This window comes from Agelaius phoeniceus, chromosome 1, assembly GCF_051311805.1.
Source record: "Agelaius phoeniceus isolate bAgePho1 chromosome 1, bAgePho1.hap1, whole genome shotgun sequence".
Taxonomy (NCBI): domain Eukaryota; kingdom Metazoa; phylum Chordata; class Aves; order Passeriformes; family Icteridae; genus Agelaius; species Agelaius phoeniceus.
The window spans coordinates 33021543-33040769 of NC_135265.1; the positions used below are offsets into that span (position 1 = coordinate 33021543).

A 19227-nucleotide genomic window follows, 5' to 3' on the forward strand; every position below is an offset into this window, starting at 1 on the left:
TCCCTGCCAATAACTGCAGTTCACGTATTCTTTCCACCTCTGCTTTTTGTTTTTGCCCCTCTTCCACATGTAACAGCTGTTTTCTAACTAAAACAACCATGCTGCTTTCAAGAAGCCCCTCTATTTTTGCAATTCTTTCAAGTGTTGAAAACTCATTTGGTTTCACAATGCAGCATTTTCCAAGAAACCCATCTTGGCAATCCTTGGTGGAAATGAAAGTAGATGAAATTTTCTTTTTTTAATCCCCAAACCAGTGAAAACATCATTCTCAAAGTCACGTATCTGTAAAGTTAGCAACCTGCAATTATTTCTGTTCTACCCACCCTTCTTCTAGACATAAAACTTTCCTTATGCCAATCTTCCAGGATTTTTATAGTCCAAGAATTAGATGTTTTATATATCACCTGAAAAGTTGGTTACCCATAGAAAAATTACAACCAAGTCTTGTCAGGACACCACAAATCTCTTACACCTGTGTTGTTAAACATGCTAAATAGTCTCCTGGGCTACATTGTGCTAATGAGAGGTTGGAGGGAGCATCATGATAATCCTGGGTTTGGGGAGGGGGGTAAGCCTGTTTGTAGGAGGTTGGGGTGCAATTAGAGAGGAGTCCCTTATCCTCATTAACTACTCTCAAAACTGAGGCTCCTGCCCATCCTCATTCCCCTCACACACAGCTCATTCCCAGGTCCTGCCTGCTGCAACTACAGAACTAGGGGCTCCTACAGTGGGCTGCTGAAGGCAGCATTTCAATTCTCTGCTTTTAGGGGCATCCTGGAAAAATTCTTGGAATAAGAACCCCACCTCCCTCTGCATCTGTGCTGAGCTCTTCCTTGTGGGTAGGATTTAACACACACTGGAAACAATCTCTTCTTCCAGCGTCTCTAGACCCCAGTGCTCTAAGCTTCTTAGGTCACTTAGCAGCTTGCTTTTTGCCTCCTGTGCATTTCCTTAATCTATGTTTTGGTGTGGTCTGCAACTTGATAGCAACAAATGTATTTTCTAGAAACAGAGGGGGAAGCAGTGAAGGGAGATAAAAAGGTTCTTTGTTTAGGGCTTTTTCCCCCACATCTTTTGACAATATTTACAAATCCTAAAAATGCCATAATCAAACTAAAACTAGAATAAACACTTGAAGTACACTTGGGTACATCACTACACTGACTATATGTCCTCCAGAACAACATATTACAGCTCTTTCAGTTTCACTTTTTGTGCCAGAACCATATTAGTACATCTGTAAGCAAAATTCTCCAACAGAGTACCATCCTGCTAGCATTTCTCTTTTAAAGAGGAATAAAGTCAGATAGCATTGAACACGCATCAAGGACAGAATCCAGTCCTTAAATAAATATTGCAAAATATTTCCTGTTCTCTGTTATCTTCGTTTGCTCTCTGACCATGCAGGTTAGTAATGAAGTTTTACAAACTCCTCTTTACACAAACAACGATGATGCAACATTAAAGCTATTAATCAGTTTCGTAAAATGACTTACTTGGACTGTGTCTGCTTGGTAATATTTCTGATTGTTGCTCCTTCTTTCCCAATGATGGCTCCTACAAACTGTGTGGGAACCAGCATCCGTAGCGGAACGTCCGACTGTGGTTTCTGCCGAGTGGTTGCGCCGGGTGACCCTTGCCTGGGAGGACCCCTCTGGCCAAATCCACGTCTTCCCTGGGGATGTTGTTGCGGAGGTTGCTGGGCTGCCATCTCATCAGGGATGTATGCAACTTTCAAGGAATAGTTTTCAAGCTGAAATCCGTTCAGTTTTTCTATTGCTCTGTTTATTTGGAAAGGGGAGGAGAGAGGAGATTAAAAAAAGCCTCACAAGCACACGCAGGGCCTTATGAAATGACAAATTATCCAGATGTAGACTTCTGTCCTTTCTAACTCATGTGGTGAAACTAAAAACACATTCCAAGATGAAAAGTTACATTTTAAATTCTTCAGCCAAGATTTTGATTACACAAAGCCACCGTATTAAGAACTACAAGTTAGCTCTTGCTTGTCCTGGGCTTCTTTGCACTTTAAAGATTTTGCTGGTCCAACCCTATCATCAAAACCTCACAGGAGACAGAGCTTATACACTCAAAAGCATTCTTTTGCCTGATTTAATTTAAATCAATTTCCCAAATAGAATTAAAGCTGCACCAGAGGGAAAACTTTTTAGCTGCTATCACAGCACCTTCATTAGGGTTTTTGCCAGCACAGCTATTTGGCTGGAACTTTCACAATAACTGATATAGCTGTGACAGGAATGAAAAAACAAGTTTTTATGAAAGAAGAGAGCACCTTCACATCAGCAGGAAAGGAAGCACTCAAAGCCAGTCAATGGCATCTGAAACGCCCCTTAGACACAACATCTTGCAACTTCCTAATTAGTCATGTTGTTGGTAGGTGTAAAGTTAACAAGGAAATCAAAGCCCCATGTCTATGTTAAACTCCCCCATGAAAGCAAAGTTGTTAGAAGAGATTTAAAATGTTGTTTCAATTTCTCTTCTTCTTTCAGTAAAGCATTGCAGAGGGATACTGCCCAAATGTACCCAACCCTCTCTCACTGTGGTCCCTCATGCTGAAAACCTCCTGGTCACTCAGCATTCCCTCTGCTCTGTCCTTCTTCCTAACCAAGGACAAGTCTGCAGGTGCTCTTGGGTCTCCTCTTCACAGGAGGAACACAGCTCAACTCAAAAATGACAGATTTACAGAAAGTAGAATACGTTCCGCTCACAAACAGATTAGAGTTAATAAGACTAAATATCTAGCAAACAGTAGGAGTAACTAAGCTACATGCAACACATTGGTAAACCAGTGGAATAAAATAAACACATTTGCCCCAAAAACACATTTCAAGTTTTACTACAGTAAACATTACTATTCAGATTATCAGTAATATACTGATCACTGAAATATGCACTGATATGGGGTAGTTTCTAAATGCTTAACTATAATATTGGACCAAAGATTACTGACAGATTTTCCTTAAAACCAAAATTTAAATTAAAGGCTGTAGTGGGAGGGAGGGAGTCTCCATCTTTTATTAAAGAGCTCACCAATATTTTCATTATAAAGCTCCAACAACTGTATGCTCTGGAGGAAGGCCTCTGAATTCAGAAACTTAACCCAGCCCCTCCATTCATGCACATTTGCAGGACACTACTGCTAGTTTACCAAACATTAGCTTTAGCAACACTTTTATGTCTGCCTCTACTACAGAGATAAAAGATGATGATAGCCAATTGCCTACATTTTCAAGGCCAGCAAGTGAAAAATACTATTTGTCTCCTGGGTGTCCCATTTCACAGTCTGGGTCACAAGCAGCTGTTGAAGCCCTGTTAAGAAGTGGTACTTGGATACCAATGATGACAGGTCCCTCATCTCCCAGGGGTTGAGCCAGTATCCTCAAAATACTTCAGTCTGGCAGTAAAGAGCTTATGAAAAATAAGTAATTTGTGTCTTTGGAACAATGTTTAATAAGGGCTGATAATAAATAAGGCCCAAGGCAATGCCAATGAACAAAGAAAGTAAAATATTGAATAACTGATCACTGTTCATTAAATACTTCCGTTAACCAAATGAGACACAGGTCCTTTGGGAATTGCCAGGAGTGTAATTACTCCCATAATAGAGGAATCCTTTAGAGCAAGTGGCAAACGAGCTGGATTAAAATTTGGTGAGGTTATTTCAAAGCAGACATTTTTAATCTTTTACTCCATGGACTTTGAAGAGCATTTTACTACACAATAAAACACATTTAGAAAACAGGAAGAGCAGTGAGCAGACTAGTGAACTTGTGTTTCTATGGATTTGTCTCAATTTTTAATTTCTGCATAGATTTCCAATGTCCGAAAGACATTCCACTGAAGTCTCTCTCTCTTTCTGGACATCCTACTTGGAAAAGGGGTCTGAGACCTTTCCTTTTCATACACCCTGAACACACTAATTTCTTGTTGGTTGCAAATATGTATGGCCTCTGTTTCTAGGCTGAGTTTCACTGAAGTCAACCAGAAACCTGAATTTCTACCGTGAAGGGAAACTGCACTGCCAGACCATCCAGTTGCACAAGCCCTGTTTCTTTTGGAATCAAACATCAAGATGCTGGAGAGATGAACACCAACAATTTTGCAAATGTGCTGATAGGCTCCAGATTAACGTCCATCCCAGCTCATTTCCCTCCACACATTTATTTGACAAGTTCAGGCATTGCTTCTTTCCCAAAATGCGTCAGCCTCCTCTGGCTTTAAAACAGCTTTGACCAGAATCCCAGCATTAACCCAAAACCTGACAGTAAATCAGTACAACAGGCTTCTCACTCTTCCTTAGAAGTGGTTGGGAAAGGAAAGCCTAGGCTTATTGTTTGCAACCAGGCTTCATACCTATCATGCTTTCACAAAAAACACTTTACAGCAACAACTGTGTATATATACACACACATTCATATACACATATGTGTGCACCATACTTTTCCTAGAAAGAAGGTTGGAATTTTTCTTCTTAATAACAATTTATAAATTGCTAAATGGTTCCATATGTCTATAAGTACCTTAAATTCAAAGCAAACTGAGAAAAGTTCGTTTGCCATTGTGGAAAATTAATTATGTCAGCAGTGAACAATCTCTGGCCACCAAAGCCATATGATGACATGGAAAAACAACACACTTATTCAACCCTGTGAGTCACTGAGTTCTCCATATTTTACAGCCTGACTTGTTTTATAATTTACTTGTTCAAATGATGGGAAGTCAGAAGAAGAATCAGTAATTAAATACTGATCTCTCAAGCCTTTTGTGGAACTGATATTTCCTGGGTACGTGGTTCCATACTCTATATTGAGTTGGGTACACACACTGGAATGCCAAGATAACTGATTTGCAGTGGATGTAGCACATACACTGTTCTAGTGCATTTCTTACAGAGAAAAAACCCAGCTTTTGAGAGGTCCCTTTGGGTTGTTGATTCTGGCCTTCACATTGCAATATTTGACAATTTTCACTAGACTTTTAAAGTACTGTCATACACTTTTCTTCAGCTCTTCTGGACTAATATTTATCAATTTTGTGGCACTAAACATAGGGCTAGAATTAGGCAATGTCATGATTCAGCAGCTCTTCAGCACCATAACAAGCTCAGTTTTAGAGGCATTTAGGCACTGCGTTGGGGGCTGGAGAGACAGATATGGAAGAGGACCCAGGAAGAGACAAGTGGTTAAGAACTGTCTTCTAGATGGATGCAAAATTGCTGTAGAACAGCATCTAGGACAGCACTTGCTGTCAGGAGAGCCAGCCTTGCTCTCAGGGGAGGTCTGAGCCTCAGCTAAAAGCAGGTGACCAGCTCTTCACAGCACTAGGGGCATCTGTTTCAGGCAAAGCTATTGTCATTGCTGCACTCCACCAAACACAGGTTACACCAAGCTCCTTCTGTAAAGCACATGCTCCTCTCACTAACTGACCACCTGGAGAGCTCCAGAACACAGCAACACCACCTCTGTCCTCCCACAGAGACCTCTGCCTTCCCAAGTGCTGAGGGCTCTCCTTCCACGAGCACAAGTTAATAAAGGCCATGCAGACTACCTCTGTCAGGGAGCACTGCTAAAACAACCCACAAACCACCTTTTACACAGAGGCTAAAAGCCTAAAGAGTCACCCAGTGAGGACAAAGATGGAGAAAGAATTCAGGTACCTGCCCCATTAGGAGGTGCCCTCCTCCCTGAAGTCATTGTTTAAAATTTATATTTAGTAGAAACAGAAAATGTTTCCATTTCACCTACCAGCAAGAGCTGGTACACAGAAATCTCTTAGCATAGCTCTGAATTTTTTAATAAAATGAATTCATTAAAAGACTGCAGCAACTACTGTCTATGCACTGATAAGATGGATAGCAGCCTGGCTCATGTTCATGTGACACCTGCTCAGAACCAAGAGTTCCTACACAAAAATGAAACCTTTAAACAAGTATTCTGTAAATTAGTCACCTGAGTTTTTCCCATCAAAATGCCATCTCACCACTGTCCTCTCATGAGTTCCTTACAAGAGGGTGCTTGCCCAGCCTTCTCCCTTTCGATGCTAGTGGAATTTAAACATCCTAGATAAATTATTACAGTAAAAGCATCAAGTCTTGTGCTGGAAATCATTCTTCCACTGATAGCATGATGACACTAAGCAATAGAAGGAGAACACATCTCACTCCCACATGAGGCTTTTACATACACCACTTTTCTTTTGTCATCCCTGAACAGATACAATTGCATATGAAAAGACATATACGGCAAATTTTCTTTAGCATAATTTTTTTTTTCATTAAATAAAAATATGGGTTTCACCAGTACTTCTGAAAACAAGGCCAAAATGAAACCTAAGCTTTTAATACACCACTGAATTTTCAGTTTTATCATTCCTATGGCAACATCAGCCCTGACCCACAATAGCATGTGAAAGTATTAGTTATGCAAACCCTCATTTATTCAAGGATACATATTGTGCACACACACACAGATGTGTTTTTCATTGAAAGGGTAATAAAAAATTTTTTACAATTATTCTGATTAAGAGGTGATCACAAGTGGACTTTCAAAATCCTGGGTAGAACTAAATCTTGTAGCATGTACTAGACTCCTACACACTAGAATCTTTGGGGGAGGAAAAGGGAGGGTGGTATAACTTTTGAAGACAGCAGCCATAATTTAGGTGGCAGCATGTCACAAGGACACAGTCAGCATGTCCTGCTGGCTGCAGCCAGGGATTGATATTGGGAATAAGGGGGATTTGTCTTTTGGCAAGCATGTCCCAGGCTGCCTCAGCACCTGCATGCAACTGCTTGGGTTGTGCAGGGTGAACCACAGGCTCCAGGCCCTGTCCCTCACCCTCTCCTTTCTTTCAAATATTCCACAACCCACTACAACATTCAATCATTACCTATGCCACTAACAAAGCAGTACACATGCTTTGTGAATCCCTCTTCAGTTTCTGGGAAGGAGAGCAGCAGAGGAAGTTTGAGAGCTCAAACAAATCTCTCCTCCTCCCAAGTGTTTGCAGGAGAGGAGAGGAGAGGAGGGATGTGGTGTCAGACCTGGTAGTGCCAGCCTTCTCTTTGCTACTCTCAGTGCTAGAGAGCAAAAGGTGGCTCTGCAAGGCCCACACATTGCTCTGCACATCCCTCCACAATGCTCCTGGGCTGCCAAAAAGTACCTGATCTGCCATGCTGGCTCCCTTGCTCTGGGGTCACAGAAGCAGCATCCTGCTTTTTCTGACGAGACAGGCTGTGCCTCTCCAGCTAGGAAAGGGGCACCACCACAACATGTCAAAGACACAGACCACCTCTGTCCCAGCTAGAAATCAGGAACTGTGCACATCTCAGATTTTGGGTGCTGTCTGTTCTAAGATTTTTTTCTCAAAAAGACTGCAGCAATCTTCAGTGTTTTCATTTTCCAAGTTAATTTTGGATGCAGACCTGAATTGAACATGCCACAACTGTAGTACCAGCCTAGAGGAAAAAACCTCTGCCACAACTACTTAGATTTGCAAGACAGAAGGCAGCTTAGTTTCCCAGCTGGGTGGAACCACTAGTTTTATTCAAAAGTACTGTCCTCCAAGCAATGCATACCACACTTGCTTAGAACTGCTTATCAAAAGTATCTCCAGATTGTGTTACAGCACCCTCACCTCACACTGCCAGTACACACTCCAAGAGTCATGGCAATGCCATACAGATATCCAGCAGGGAAGTAGCCAACTTTGCATGTTCTGTCAGCCAACACTACTGTGAGGTTAGTGTGTGCATTGCAAAAGTACAGTTGAGGAGCAGTTAGAACTAGGGACCCACTGTATGTGGCAGCATTGAAATCTTCATGTCATGGTGTTTGATCCAAAAGCCATGGCAAAGCACCATTTACCCTAAAGAGCTGAATTCCAAACTACAAAGCTTGTTACCAGCTGCTGACTCTTTGCAGCCCTAAACAGCTTTTGATAAAGTCAGTTCTTGTTACTGCATGTCCTTCATAGGATGACCAGCACTGCCTTTATCAGCTATCAGCACTTGCACACTGCTCCCTCTCCACTGACACTGCCATCCCCCACAGCCAGTTCCAAGCAGCAGAGCTAGGTCAGATCTGGGAAAACCATTTCACTGAAATAGTCACTGTGGAAAACCCCCAGACATGCAGGTCCTGTAGTGAGCCTTCATTCCAATCCCTCACAGGTTTTTTTCCCTAAAATTACCTTGATCTAGAGACTTCTCCTAGGGGTTTCTGAGCAGTTGCAAGGTCACCTCCCAAACTCAGACAATCTGAGCTAATATTTTTTGTACATAATATGGACTCATCTGCTTAGAAAATCTGTGTCATGTGAAACCATTCACAAATGCAAATCAATGCTCTTCCACTTTCCCTACCTGTTCAAAGGAACCAAACTGCCATCATTCAACCTGCATTGCTTCAGCTCCCCTACAACACCCATACTGCATGCCAATTTGCCTGCTTCAAACTCAACAGGTTCTCAGTTAGTGTCACATGGTTTCTTATGAAAAAGAAAAAATTATCATCTTAGACACCTCTTCAGAGTCTTTGCTTATCCCAGCTTTTCCTTGGGATTGACCCTAAAATTTAGCACCTAAAGTTGGGGAAGAAACTGTTGTTTTCATCTTCAGAAGGGAGTGCACAAGTCCAGGAACCCACATCACAGATGACAGCTCAAAAAAATATATTATACTTCTTTCCATGGTATTTTTAGTACTTCCTTATATTTTCAAAGGAGAAACTGGCACACGTAGTATCAATCTGTAACACTGCACCACGAGTTTCTTCAGAACTAGAAATACAGCCTTTCTTAATTGCTATGCAGCAGAATCAAAAGCAACAGAAGAACCTGAAGAACTTGTTAGAACAATTCAGGTTCTGGGAAAAGTTAAACAGTGAATTTAAGGAAAACATCGTTTCCTTTGGCTCCAGCATACACAGGAGATACCACTGACACAAGTTTCCCATCACATTTGTTTATAATACATTTACAAGTAACCTAATGCTTTGAAAGATTAAATACATGTGTTGCATTCAAGTTACGCACAGATGATAATTACTTAATTATATGTACAAATATTATTTCATTTGTAATTTTATATTAATGCATACCATAAGCACACTCTGCATCTTAACTGCTGGCTTTAGTTTGCCACAAGGTGGCAGAAATTTCAAAGTTAAAATAGATCGTGGTAGGCTATTCCATGAGTTTGGTTTTGTTTGACCTGCTATGACTAGAAAGAGAGGAAGTAAGTTTATGTCACCAGGTTAAAACTTAAGAACCACACAAGTCCTTTTTTTGTGGTAGAGAAGCAAAATTAGTGTTACAGAGAGTACATCAGAGTGCTACATCATACAGATTTTAAAAGGAAAAGTATGCACAAACAATGATTGAGCAAAACATTAAAAAATGTTTAATATCTAGATTAAAAGTTGTCAATCACTGAAGATATAGGCAAGCATAAAGTAGGTGGCCTAAATTTCAAAAATACCAAATAAATTATTTTAGGTATGCATATTATGCCTTTTTTGTGTTGGAAGCAGCATTAAATTTTCTAACAAAAAAGTCCTGTATTCTGGTTAGCAGCTACATTTTTTTCCCCTGTTATTTTTGCTATGATTGTTTGTTAAGAAACAGACACAAAACAATGAACACTGCAAGAGGGCATTACTAAAACATGACCAAAAAAAATCATTAAACAGTAACTCCTATCCTCTCCAACTGGCAAATTAACTTCCTGCTCTCCCCAATGAAGTAAATTTCTTCAATTTTCCCATTTTTTAAAATTAATTTACTTTTTATAAAAATGAAAGAAAAGCTGATTGAAAAAATGTTAATTAAGGTGAATTACACTAGACTTTCTTAAAATTCAAGCCTTAATTTATTGTTAAAATGGTGACGTGATCAGAAGCAAAGTCTCATGTAAAGTCACAACAACATGAACTCCAAAATGTTCATGTTCAAAGGTGACAGAAACAACTAAAAAAGGTACTTACTGTCTAGCCTGGTCCTTATTGCCATATGTTACATTTACAACTGCAGTCTCCGTGTCAGTGTTCACTAGAAAGGAAAATGCAACAAAAGGAGGGTAAGTTCAGTGTGCATTCACTTCCCACTACAAATTTAAAAGCAAATTGAGAGTAGAAACAGTACCTTGCTCACAGTTCTCCACAGTTCCATACTGAGCTAACAAACTATCCAGCACCTACAAGAAGCAAAAGAAATTACAGATTTAAATTTCAAAGCAGATTAACAAAACAAAAAAGCCTCTAAAAACCACCAGAATCTTTTAAATTATTGTAGGAGAATATAGGTCATTTAAGACAGCCATTCCAATAAAGAAGAAATTATTCTAGGAAGAACAAGCATATATTGCTTTTTTTCTCTCTCATGTCAGAAAATCAGCATTTAAAATTTCATTAATGTGAAAATACAAAGTATAACTTCAGGAAGGCGCACTGCATTGTATATTCCAAACCTTGAAAATAAACCTTCAAGTCACCTGTTCTCAGAGTGGGTTTAAGCAGAGGCTGAAAGAATTAGAGAACATATATATCTAACTTTGTCCCTCTTTGGAGTTATTGGGGTTTTTCCTCCCAACACACTTAGGTTGTACGTAAAAGTGTTGTTCTCCTCCTTAGTGGGGAATTGTCTGTGTGGAGAAGGTAACAAGAATAACCAGCACATAAAGAGCTGTTTCACAATTATTTTGACAGATTTCTCAAAGATCACCATGCCAGAGGAACCACTCACAACAGTATCTTCACCATTATTTGAAAGTCACAATTAATTTTTCCTTCAGTAGAAAGCTAGGAAGAAACAGGTAAATGTATGTGACAAGGGGCAAAAGAAATCTAAATTAAGTAGTTGTATTTTGCATAGTTTTATTCTTGTCAAATGGAGGATGAAGAAGGGGAAAATACACAAGCTTTGGGGAAAAATCAGGGTGTCAGAGTATTCCAGTAAAAGCATTAACACACCCACAGTTGTACCACATCTAAAATTCACATGGTATAGAGTTTATTTTCTTCCTGGTGAGAAATAATGTTGCAGAAAATGGTGACTCAGGCAGTAACTAGCACAGACATAAGTGCAACAGCATTGTGGTGTATTGCGTCCTAACATTTCGTCTCAATTTTAATTGATGCTGGAAAAGTTCACAATTTACACCAAGTAGTGAAAAAGTAAGCTTGCACTCCCTTCTGTAACCAAAATGACATTTCTTCAGCTAATCTCTTAAGGGGAAATGTAAGTTAGAAAGGGAGGAAACCCCTTAGGGAAAGGAAGAAAACAAGGAAGCAAAGATAAAGTGGGCATAAAAAAGCATCTGTGCCACTTCCCTTTGCTATAACCAGCAATCCAGTGTGCACAAACCCCCAGTCCCTGAAAATGTAAAACTGTAAAATTCAGACTACATCTTCATGAGATTACAATTCCTAAATTATAATCTATCAATCTACCACATACTTTTACTACAACTGTATTTTATACACCAAACCCAAAGACAAATTATATCAGCGCAATTTCCACTCTTTACCACCTACTAAAGTTTAAACTGCACAGAGATGTTTCAAAGATGTAACATTTCAAACCAAGTATTTAAAAGGCAATTCAGTGCTCACCAAGTTTGAGCAATGCATTGCTGCTTCTAACTGCAGAATTTCCCCATCCTTCTTGTAGAGACTCTAGTAAGTTTTCTTGGCAAGAGTTTTGTTTTCATAGACAAGTTGTTAATTGTCCTCTCATTCTACAAGTACAGATTAGCCTAGTCTGAGAGTTTCCCTTTTCAATCCCCTAAAAAATAATTTTTCTGCGGCTCCTCGGATCTGACAATTAGAATCTAAGTGAATGTTTGCGCTGAAATTTGCTAAATATTACTGAAGCAGAGATGCTCCAGGGGATTAAAATAAATTAAAAGTCTCTGGAAGATCCTTTTAAGACAATTAAAACACTGGCACAGATGAGTGGGAGAGTTGTGAGGTCTTGCAGGTCTGCAGCTGTACCTCACAGAAGCCAAGAGAGCCACAGCATGAGATTAGAGGAAAACCACCTTCCGCAGACTGCTTAAGGGATCCACTGAAACCAGTGGGTGAACAGAATCCCAGGTGGGGTCGGGGATTTAAAACAAGAAAAGCAAAGCTTTTCCTGGCTTAGAGATCCTTTCTGAGATGTTCAGCTGAAATAAGATACCAAAGAGTTCATTAGTCTGATAAAGCAATTCCTTTGTCCCTACAGTATGCCAACACCTGTGCTGCTCTACACCGCAGACCGTGCCACAACATGAGCAAGTGTGCTTAGCTGTGATTATGTTTGAACTGTGCAGACCACCACTCATGGCCACTCTGCCCCCAAAGCTGCATCATTTCAAAACAGAATTTCATTTTCATCCTTATTCATACAGGCAAAGAGCAGTGCTAGAATACCGTATGTACCACAACAGTTTGTTTGGTAATAATCAATATTTTGTAAGGTATTTCTATATTAAATTTATATTCTGGACTAGGCATACCCTTATATTGCACATATTAAAGTCACCCACCATCTTCACTAATAAAATAAATGCTTTAAAGCTGAATCCACACAACTTTTAAAAGATTTTCTCTAAAAAGTACTTTCATCATGTTTGTGACCAGACATCAGAAACTTCTGACCACACTGTCCCTTGCATCTGCTCCCAGGAGCCCAAGAACCCAAAGGCTGCTTTGCTGTTAATGCTGAGGAGCAGCCTAGAATGGCACATACAGCATCACACCCCTCTCCAGCAAGAGTTCTCCACTTATGCTACTCCTTAATCCTCTTCTGATCCATTTCAGTCAGAGACAGTGTCCATCTGGGCTTTAATCCAAGTGATTTGGGTTCCCATGTTTTTAAAAGAGTTGCTTTACTGAACAGATTTATGAGAAGTTTCCTCAAAGGATTGAAGCTTGCTTTAACCAAATTGAGAAACAATCCTCTTTGGTCAAAGACACTTATTCTCTATGGCACTGTCTTCAGGAGAAACTTGAATTTTCATCACCATCAGCCTCATGCAGCAGGACTTTAAGTGTGATCAACACTGCAGAGGTAGCCTTTTAACTAAAAATGCACTAGCACAAAAGTTTCAGCAGCAGTTGGGGTATGTGTGAGTGAGTGTGAGGAGCAAGCTTCATGGGTGAGAACACTTTTAACTGAACCAGCTGATCCAATTGGGAAAAGTCATTGCAGTCATATTCAAAGCCAGATCCTCTCTTGTAACTCACTTTCAAAACACAGAACTCAATTCCTGCACGTGTTTCTTGCTTTACTGCAGCAGTCAGTTTCTATTCACATCTTTCATTTCTTCATTTGTCTCTCACTATCTTTTCCCTCTCCCCAAATTTTTCTCTCTAGCCCAAAGCCCATAGTTCTGCTGCAAAACAAACATGTTTTGTTTGAGCTGCTCTTCCGTAACACTCTTCGTGTACAGCCTTGTTGGGCAATCAGAACAAAATTCAAAGCCAAGTTGGTGGTGCAGCAGCAATTCTGATGAGCAGCTGAAAAGTTTATTTGTACAAATATTTAATCTAAGCTAGAAAAAAAAAGGTCTTTCCTTTTCTTGAGCTCTCCTTCTAGCAGTTGTCTAAATTGGGTCTCCTGCTCTTGTTATAGCACAGATGTCTCTCTCACAAAAAGCTGCAGTCTTATACTGTGGACTTTCATTCATCAGGCTCTAAAAGCCAATTCTGACTTCATTATAAACAGCATTACCCTACACCAAGCCCCACAAATCAAGGCTGCTTTGCATGGAAAAAAAAGGAAGGAAACATTACTCTTCAGTGAAACCGAGAGCTTGATGCACACGTTAAAATACCGCAGCTCTCGTACAGATTTCACAGGTTTAGAAGTAGCACTTTTGAACAAATCAGAGCAGTTTTCTGCACTTTCAGAACAGACTATTTTATACACATCATCTCATAGTGCTGTAGGACTTCTGCTGTACACTGTAAGGAAATTAGTCTGAAGACATCTGGTCTGTAAGCACAGTTATCCATACAGTTTCTCTTTCACACATGCACTTCGCGACAGGAACGTCACAGTGGTGCCGGAGAACCTGAAGTTATTTTCTCCTCTCATGTAGACCAAATCCATTAGACCACCACCACCCCCTTGTTTCCATGACTCCTGTGTCATGTTGACAAGGAATTAAAATTAGACATCACAACCAAAATCATAAATAGCAGAGGCTAAAAGAGAGAGAAGTATTAGGGCAATTCAGTTGAAAAACCACATAGAAATGTTTGGCTGCAAAGACTTTGAATGTACAATGTGATTTAACAAATAAACAACTTTGATTTAATGGAGGGGGGGTGTGAAGGAAAACAAAAGAGCCAGGTAAGGAAAGGAGGATGTGGGTAGGTAAAGAGCAGTGCTGATATCACAAATACTGAGATACTGAGCCTGGCTGAACCAAGAATGCCAGCTGCATACTTTCTTGATATACCTAAGTCCACAAAAAAAAAAAAAAAATCACAAAAAACCCTCATAAAAACATAAAACCAACCAAACAAACAAAAACAAAAAACCACCACAAAACAACAACAAAAAAATCACCATAATGCCATTTTCCATTAATTATATTAATTGAGCCTAACTATGATGTGGTCCCCACCAGGCCCTGGTGTACTAGAATTTGCAGTACAGCAGGAGCAGACCTGGCATCTTGTGACTTGGAGGTGTGATATTACCTTGGCAGAGGTGCTGCTCCTCTCACAGCCACATCAGCTGCCAACAACAGACCATGGCAAAAAGGCTCCTCAAAGCACCTTCCATTTGGCGTTATTTTTGGTTGGTAGAAAAAAAACAATATTCCCAACAAGGATCCCAGCTAGCATGGCTTTAGAAGGAAAATTAAACTGAAGAAGACCCTAATAAATTCCTGAGGGTTATTTTTGAAAGGTGTAACTTGGATAACACTGCATTGCCTGAATGGACACTCTGGTGGACAGGTGAACTCAGCTCCAGGTCACCCAGGGCATCTCCCAGCCTGGGCAGCCTCTCTGCATCCCCTCCACACCCCACACATAGCAACTTTGCCCATTTTCACCAAAAAGGTCAGAGGATGCTGGTTCCTTGTAAAGGCAAAGAGCATGGACATGGAATACCCAATTCAGTCTGCCAGGACACAGTTATTTTTCCAAAGCCTCGTGAAGGCATTTGAATAGGCAAAGCCAGTCTGCAATGGCTCAATGCGCTGCAGCGTGTGGTGATGGTGTTTTTCATCTTGTAGGCCCTCCAAAACCCAGTTTACTGTCTCATGAAACCATGACCATAGTCTGGAAGAATCAGAAAAATAAGCCTGGAAGCTGCTGAAGTCATTGTTTGCACACACCAGAAAGGCAGCGCCTGAAAACAATAACTCTGGCTTATTTACCACATCCCATACAAACCCTGGAGTGAATTCTTCTCCTGGGAACTTACAGTTACATCCAAATGTTCAAAACTAATAATAAGTTTACCCTATAATACAATTCTGTTTAGGTGGCATTACCAGGGTTTTAAGAATGTAATGCTGAACCACAGAGAACAAAGACAAAATTGTCAAAGGAATTACTAATTGAGTGACCAATTTGGACACCAAGGGCTTGATTTTCCATAGTGCTCAGCACGTCTGTGTGTTCAAAGGGCAGCTTCAATGCCACTTCTGGTAGTAAGGGGAACACGGCACTTCTGCAGGAAGGACCTCAGGCTCATCACAAGACAAGCTGGAGGCACTGTTAGCAACTAATAGCAACTTCTGCTTAGGGAGGGTAGCCCAGCACCAGAGACCAGAACGTGCAGGATTCAGTTTGCCATGGCAACAAATTCAATTCCCCCTAACCAAAAGGGTTTGTCTTCCTCAAAGCCCTCGACTTGCTACCAAATTAAGAAAGTGTGTGGTGAATAACTGGGTCACAGCTCTCATGGACTGCTCATCTCCACTGCACAGGCTGGACTTGTTGGTGACAGCAGAGCCACCCTCTGGCCCCAGCCAATGTCCCTCCCTACAGGGCTAAGAGCAAACACCAGGTCCCCATTTACCTTGCTGTCACTGTAGGACTTCTGAAATGCTCAATTAAAAGGAATAAGGAGGTAAGGGATGTTGTGGACTATTTCAATTTCAGTGTTTTGAATTAAGCAAAACATAGAAGGCAACTGAAAATAGGTCTCAGGTAGAGCATCATGTGCAACTGTGAGTACAACTATTATACCTAACTCCACATACCACATGTGTTTAAGTATTTCCAGATAATACTGCTGGGCCATTTAAATTGTTATATATATATATACACACACACACAACCCCTGTATATTAAAAAAGGAAAAGGAAAGAGAGGGCTAGGTGCTTTAAAACCACACTAATATGAAATAACATTTAAAAGTACCTGCCTTGAATCTGCTAAGTCAGAAATTGCTTAAAGTATAATTACTATGATTTACCAATAGAAGGTTGGTTTCTAAAAAAAAATAGGAATCCAAGAAGTATAAGCAACATGATAAATCATTACAGATAACATCAGTATCAAAACTCCCTCCCTCTCCTTTTTTCTAAAAAAATAACTCATACAATAGGAAAATTCACTGAGAGACTATTCTAATAAAGCTCTGAAAATAGAAGAAATTTCAAAAGAAATTTTCGGGCTACAAGATTATCCCAGGTGCTGAACACAGCACACAAAAATTCTCATGTGCTTTCATGTTCCCACATTACACCCTAAGCTGGAAATAGTCTCTTTAATGTCTGATAAGGAAGAAAGATTAGTGTACATTATGCTAAAGATGCATGAGATGGAAAAAGAAAAATCTTAGTATCAAGGCTGACAAATGGCATTAAATGGTCTGCAAGGCTAAAAAAAGTACTTGAGACATGTTTAAGAGAAAAGCAAAAAACTCACTTATTAGATGCATGGGTGGCCTCCTTCACAAAGAGATTAAAGGGAGCAGGATAACTCAGTTTGGAAAGGAGTGAGAGGGAATATGATACAGGTATTATGAAATAACGAATCATGTAGAGATGGCCAAATTGGCAGCTTGTATTCACCCTTCATCTAAATTAAATGAAAACAAGTTTGAAAACACAGAGAATAAGTATTTATGCAATATTATCTGAATACAATTAAGCACCTCACAATATCTGCTACAATACTTAATTAATCTCCCCTCTCTTCACACTAAAGGTGTAACTTCAAGAGCAGTTTCAGATAACGCTGGAGTTTATGAACCAGGTTACCACTAATGCTAATGCTCTTGATTCAGGACCCATCCCTATTTCCAGAAAATTAAAAAGCACTGTCACACTGATTGGTCCTTAAAGGCAGGAGCTGCTGGTTTATGGAGCTAATCCCCATTCCCAGTAGCTCCTTGTGGGCACTGTTGGGGCCCCCTCCTCCTCGGGCAGACGGGCTACCAGGACATTTCTGCAGCTCGGCGTGAGAGAGGGATCACATGCCGGGCTGGCAGATGGGGGTTGTGAAACGTAGTAGGATGCAGCAGCAATGCTAGCTCATGTTCATCTGCCTCCTCTCCAACTGGGGAGGCCAGCTTAAGTAGAAACACTCTCCACTACTTCTACGATGTCATTTGGAGTTTGCCAAAGGGAAAGGAAAAAAAGTTTTAAAAGCATTACTATACACTGAACACTCATTACCCAACTCTGATTAAATGATAGACTACACAAAAGCAAGGGAACCAGCAAATCTTAAAGGAATGTTTGGAAAAGACACTGGGATAAAGGATGATTTTTCTGCTTTACTCACGGGGCTATACCAAGATACAGTCGGTGCCTTATTGGCAGTTTTGACACTTTCCTGTGGAGGCACCAAGCACTGGTCTCCATCAGGAGGGCTGTGGCTCAGCCTGGCAGTGCAAGCTGCCATGTCCTGCTCTAGGCCATGAAAACTAGAACAGAAACACCTATGTTTTTTCCTGTCCCCATCAACCTTTCAGTCCTCTCAATTTTGCTACCTCCATGTCATTACAGAAAATGTGTTCTTTTTAATTGCGAGCTTTATCAAGGAAAATTGTATTTCTCCTATACACTTTATTCTCTTTTGTCTGTGTGTGCAAAAATAGCACTTTTAAAAGCTATTTTCTGTATCTATTTAAAAGTCTTGATGCCACTTCATTACTGCTCTACAAGGCTGGTGCTAGCCTGATATTTTTAGTTTCAGCACAATAATAGTTTGTGCATTCAAAAAATGCCTTCTGTAAAGCTGGAATCCTGCAATTATAACAAATATCTGTCAGACTAAAAAAAAAAAAATCAATTTTCAAATAATCTTTTGGAACCTATCAACAATTACAAATTCCAAGAAATCTCTCCACAAGGGCACAGGCATAATTTCAAGAAGAGGCCACATGTATGAAAAGTGTTCCCTCTGGTACAGATATGACTGTGCTTTGTAGAAACAGAGCCAAGCCAGAGCTTGATACCAGGGAAACCTTTCCTGGGAAGGTTGTCCTATATTTTAAGAATTTTTGCTAAGGTCTGCTTGCAACTATCCAAAAACGATAGAGGGAATCACAGAGGAAAATCCTGTAAATGGATTTAGTTCACAGATTAATGCAGATAAAAAGGTAGTATATTATAACTCAGATGGAAATCACGTCTGAGACATTCCCTCTATTGTGCACAAGATGCAAAATGACAAGCTTTCAGGAAAAAGATAAGTCCTTAACAACCACTTCATGAATATCTTGAATCTCTTTATAACCAGGAAAAACTATAAAAAGATTGAAGCATTTTTCTGGAGCTCTAAGATTGCCCTTCTCCCTTTTTGAAATGGTCATCCATAGGATGCATGCCGTGCCTTCGGCTTCCCAGCAGATCTACTGAGGACAGCGCTGCTGTGGACCAGAGGTGTAGGTTTGGCCTCTAAGCAATGAGGCTCTGACAGACAAGGGACTGCTGAAGGGAGGGAGCTGTTATTTGCATTTACAGAAGCTTCCAGGCACAAGGGTGCTGGATATCCTCGTCCAAAACTTTCCCTGAAGCCATCAGTGCACACCATGTACTTCACTTCCCTAGATAGGCTGGCATGACCAAACTCCTGCCCCTGAGTGCAGACCATCAGTAGCTGTCCTGTAACTCACAGGGCAGCCCAGTTACCCAAGCAGTTGTAACTACTATGCCTGAAATTACACAAGTCAATCCCCACAGCTAGAGAAGACTTTTTCCCTTTTTTTTTTAACCCACCTCTCCTAGTTTGTGTGGCTGTTTCCAGG

General features: G+C 40.4%; 1 protein-coding gene across 1 annotated transcript in view; it reads right to left on the reverse strand.

Annotated features, from left to right (window-relative positions):
* IGF2BP3 (insulin like growth factor 2 mRNA binding protein 3) overlaps positions 1-19227 on the reverse strand; it is a 112185-nt gene that overhangs the window by 32884 nt on the left and 60074 nt on the right. The window contains exons 4-6 of the mRNA XM_054637634.2: positions 10162-10213; positions 10005-10068; positions 1497-1781 (exon numbers count right to left, since the gene is read on the reverse strand). Of these exons, the coding sequence (XP_054493609.1) occupies positions 1497-1781; positions 10005-10068; positions 10162-10213 (401 nt within the window). The remainder of the gene's footprint in view (positions 1-1496; positions 1782-10004; positions 10069-10161; positions 10214-19227) is intronic.